The following is a 4,721-nucleotide window of genomic DNA, read 5'->3' on the forward strand; positions in this document are numbered from 1 at the left end:
TCATTTTATGATGAATGACGTAATGAACCTCAGTGTGTACGCTTTAAGACAAGCGGTCTTACTTGAGACGGGATGTCCAAGTAATGCATGTATGTGTTTAATATGTATATACATATATACATGTATATACATATATTTATATATATATTTAAATATATATATATTTATGTGAATGTGTGTTGTACACATATATAAAACGGTCCTAAAAGAAATGTGATTTATTAGGAGACCGTGATTCGAGATTAGAGGATGGTGATCATAAACGGAGGAATCTGTCACAAAGCCCTTCACGAACTCCACCCGATTCTCCATTTATCCCGTCGGATGATGATCAACGATCGCCCTCGATTGACGAGGGGCTCACTGTGGATACAATAAAAGTTGCGTTGGGCGGCGAGGTCGCATCGACCTCGAATCATTCTCATGATCCGCCCGTTGGTATACTTCCACAGCACCGGCAGAGGCTTCTATTGAACATCAACCGAAAGTAAAACCAGGAGAAGATTCATCTTCTTTAAATGCCCAAAAAACTGAGGCTTCTGGGCAAGAGAATGAACTCATTATTGAAGACCTGGATGAGGAAATTTTGAGTGTAATCGGCAAACGAGTTGCAGAAGACAGAGTGCTGGCCCCAGCTATTCCTAAAAGTATCGCTGTTCGGCTGGAAGACATTTTGAAGAAAGGTCTTCCAAAGGAGGAAAGAGAAAGGCTAATCAAGGAACATGCACCACCAAAAAATTGCGTCTTGATTGATCCTCCTAAACTAAATGAAGAGGTTAAAGTTTCTATAGCGAAACCGTCAAGAAAACGAGATGATCAAATCGTCGATAAACAAAAAAAAATTACTGCTTGTCTCGCCTTGATGGGTAGCTCCATAGTTGATGTTATCAACAATAGCAAGGCGAATAAAGGAACTCCGATATTGCCACCAGCGCAAATTGCCTTAGTTAAAAAGCTCAGTGAAGCAGCACGGTTGTTGGCAGATCTGCAGAGAGATGAAACCCTGACTCGCAGAAGTCTAATTCTTGCTACGATTAATAGCTCACAGAAGGAAGCATTGGAATCATCAACAGCTGATGAATGGCTTTTTGGCCAAAAATTGGATGAGCGTCTTAAGGCGGCAAAGACAATCGAACGATCGGGAAAGGACCTGAAAGCAAAACCTAAAATCTCTAAGAAGCCAAAAAACTTCAAGACTCCGCCTCGTCGTCAGCCTTTCAAGCTCAGGACGTCGGGCGGGTTCCGGAACAAATTTTACAATCAAAATCAGTCCAACAAGAAGAACTGAGGGACTCAGAACACGGGAGACCACAATCCCCAATCACAAACCCCAGCACAACAGAAAAAAGCTTAGCTTTAAGGGATGTAAGTAGATCAGCTGGCAGGTTAAAAAATTACCTGAATAAGTGGAGAAACTTAACTTCCAATTCCAGAGTTTTAGATTAGATAAAGGGTTATAAAATTCCCTTTGCGGAATTAGTGTTTCAAAATACAATCCCTAGAGAACCTTCATGGTCACTAAAAGAAAAAAATTCAGGTTAAGAAACACATAGATCAGTTAATTTCCAAAGGAGTTATTAGTAGGTGCCATCCACAGAAAAAGCAATTTGTATCGGGTATCTTTTTAATTCCAAAACCAGATGGTTCAAGTAGATTGATTCTCAATCTTAAAAAATTAAATGAATTTATTGAAATAGACCATTTTAAAATAGAGGATTATAAAGTAGCTTGTAAATTAGTAAGTCGCAATTGTTTTATAAGTAAATTGGATCTTAAAGATGCGTATTATATGATCCCAATTGACAAAAATTATAAAAAATATTTAAGATTTTTGTTTGATGGCAATCTTTATGAATTTAATTGCTTACCCTTTGGCCTCAACACGGCTCCATATATTTTTACGAAAATCATGAAGCCAGTAGTAGCTTATCTGAGAAACTTAGGATTTTTATCGGTTGTTTATCTGGATGATCTGTTACTGTTTAGAAACACGTATTCGGATTGTTTAAAGAACATAAAGGAATCTCTAAATGTGTTAAAAAGTCTAGGTTTTATTATTAACGAAAGTAAGAGTCGTAAAATTCCAGCACAAACCCGTAAATTTCTTGGTTTTATTCTAAATTCACAAAAAATGACGTTAGAATTGCCACTAGAAAAAAGATACAAGGTTCGTGATCAAATCAACATTTTTAAAAAATTGAAAAAATGCAAAATATTAAAGATTTTGCTCAGTTGATAGGATCCTTGGTATCGTGTTGTCCAGCCATCCAATACAGTTGGGCACATATAAAAAATCTCGAAAAAAAAATACTTAGCTCTTTTAAAGTCAAATGGCAATTGTGATGTGAATATGCAATTGAGTCAAACTTTACAAGATGATTTCTCTTGGTGGGAATCAAATATTTTACACAGAGTCTCGACAATTTCTAGTCGTGAATTCAGTTTGGTTATCTTTTCAGACGCTTCCCTCACGGGTTGGGGAGTTTCGTGCAACAACAATAGAGCTCATGGTCTCTGGAGTGAATCCGAAAGGCTACACCACATTAATTACTTAGAGCTCTTACCAACCTTCTTTGGACTCAAATGTTTCGCCAAAGATCTTCAAAATTGCAATATTCTGTTAAGAATCAACAACACTACAGCGATTTCTTATATAAATCGTATAGGTAGTATAAAATTCAAAAAACTCAGTGATCTTGCGAAGACCATTTGGAAATGGTGTGAAGAACGCGAATTGTTCATTTTCGCATCATATATTGCTTCAAAGAATAACACTGAAGCAGATTTTGAATCCAGAAGATTGGATAAAGAAACGGAATTCGAATTGTCGGATGTAGCTTTTCGGAAAATCACTAGTAAGTTTGGCTATCCAGACATAGACTTGTTTGCTACTAGAATTAACGCAAAATGTAAAGATTATGTATCCTGGACAAGGGATCCAGGTTCAATAGCGATCGATGCTTTCACTATAAACTGGAATAAATCCTTCTTTTATGCTTTTCCACCATTTATACTGGTTACTAGAGTCTTACAGAAAATTAGATCGGAAGGAGCAGAAGGTATAGTTGTGGTACCACAATGGCCAGCACAGCCGTGGTTTCCCTTGTTCCTTTCAATGCTGGAATCGGAGGTTATGACATTTAAGGCCGATAGTAATACCTTACTTTCACCCAATAGGGAGCCACATCCGCTTTGGAAGTCTCTTACCCTGGTGGCCGGGAAGTTATCAGGGAAGCCTTCCTGTTAAGAGGCGTTCCAAAGGAATCCATAACAATTACTATGGCTTCCTTAAGCGAATCTACCTTTAAGCAATATAACTGCGCATTGAAAAAATGGTGGATATTTTGTAAAGATAAGAGTTTATCCTTTTACGATGCTGAAGTAGCAGACATCGTTAAGTTTTTAACTATAGAATTTGACAACGGGGCATCTTACGGATCCCTTAACGGCATGCGATCTGCTATTTCTCTTATCTTGGGCTCAGAAGTAGGACAAAATGAGGTTATTAAACGGTTTTTCAAAGGATTGTCAAAATTAAGACCTCCGAAGCCTAAATATGATTCTACGTGGGATCCAAGTTTAGTTCTTGATTATTTCAGAGACTTACGAAATGAGGACTTAGCCCTAGATAAATTAAGTAAAAAATTAGTATCGTTATTAGCGTTAGTAACTGGGCAAAGAATCCAAACTTTGTCATCAATTGATGTAAGAAATATAGTTACCAAAGAGAACTTGATAGAAATTAAGATTCCGGAGAGAATAAAAACCTCTAAACCCGGAAAATATCAACCGGTGTTAACTTTGCCTTGTTACAAGGAAAATTTGAACATTTGCCCAGTTAATACGCTACAATGTTATCTCAAAAGGACAAAAGAGCTTAGAAAAGATATAACGAGTTTATTTATTTCATTTAAAAAACCGTTTAAGAAAGCATCAACCCAGACGCTTAGCCGATGGGTAAAAGATGTTTTACAGAAAAGTGGCATAGACACAGATATTTTCTCAGCGCATAGTACTAGACATGCGTCTACGTCCGCGGCGAAACGCAAAGGTATTAACATTGATGTAATAAGAAAATCAGCGGGTTGGACAGAAAGATCAGCCACTTTCACAAAATTTTATGATAGACCCATCGTTCAGGACTTAAGAGTATTTGGGCAAGCGATACTAGAAAAGTAAGAAAAAGTTAAATAAAACTGTTTGATATTCCTTATTATCTGTAACAAACATATATATTTTATAATTTCACAACCGTAGCCAACTTTCAACATCTACGTATTATTTTGAAGAAGAGGCGCAAAATACAATTTAATGATTAAACGAACTTACCTGTAAGTGAAGTTCTATCATAATTGTATGAAGCGCCTCTTCCGAAAGATGGGTCCCTCCCTATACTCATATCCGACAATTTCGGATCCCGTAACTTTTAGGGCTACGGCTGAACTTTGAAAAAAAATGACGCATTGGGCGCGAACACGAGAGAAGTCCCCTAGGAGGGAGAAAAACGTTTTGTTTTAGCTGTAAAGACTGTGGCGCCTTGGCATAGAGTAGGGACTACTACGTATTATCTTTCGGAAAAGGCGCTTCATACAATTATGATAGAACTTCACTTACAGGTAAGTTCGTTTAATCATTAAATTACCCTTCGAATTTCCGCGATGCCATCCACGGCTGGTCCGTGAACGAATTTAATGGAAACTAGCATCCAAAGCAGCCAATCG

General features: G+C 37.4%; 1 protein-coding gene across 1 annotated transcript; it reads left to right on the forward strand.

The window, feature by feature from the left end:
- Nucleotides 1-427: 427 nt before the first annotated feature.
- On the forward strand, nucleotides 428-4,213 carry LOC143906078 (uncharacterized; the record flags this gene model as incomplete). Its single annotated transcript, XM_077421868.1, has 2 exons — nucleotides 428-1,365; nucleotides 3,178-4,213. A coding segment is annotated over one exon (861 nt), but the record flags the coding sequence as incomplete, so codon positions are not given.
- Nucleotides 4,214-4,721: the final 508 nt, after the last annotated feature.

The sequence above is a fragment of the Temnothorax americanus genome, unplaced genomic scaffold (genome assembly GCF_048541705.1).
Source record: "Temnothorax americanus isolate GAGA-0224 unplaced genomic scaffold, ASM4854170v1 Scaffold7, whole genome shotgun sequence".
NCBI classification, from domain to species: Eukaryota; Metazoa; Arthropoda; class Insecta; order Hymenoptera; family Formicidae; genus Temnothorax; species Temnothorax americanus.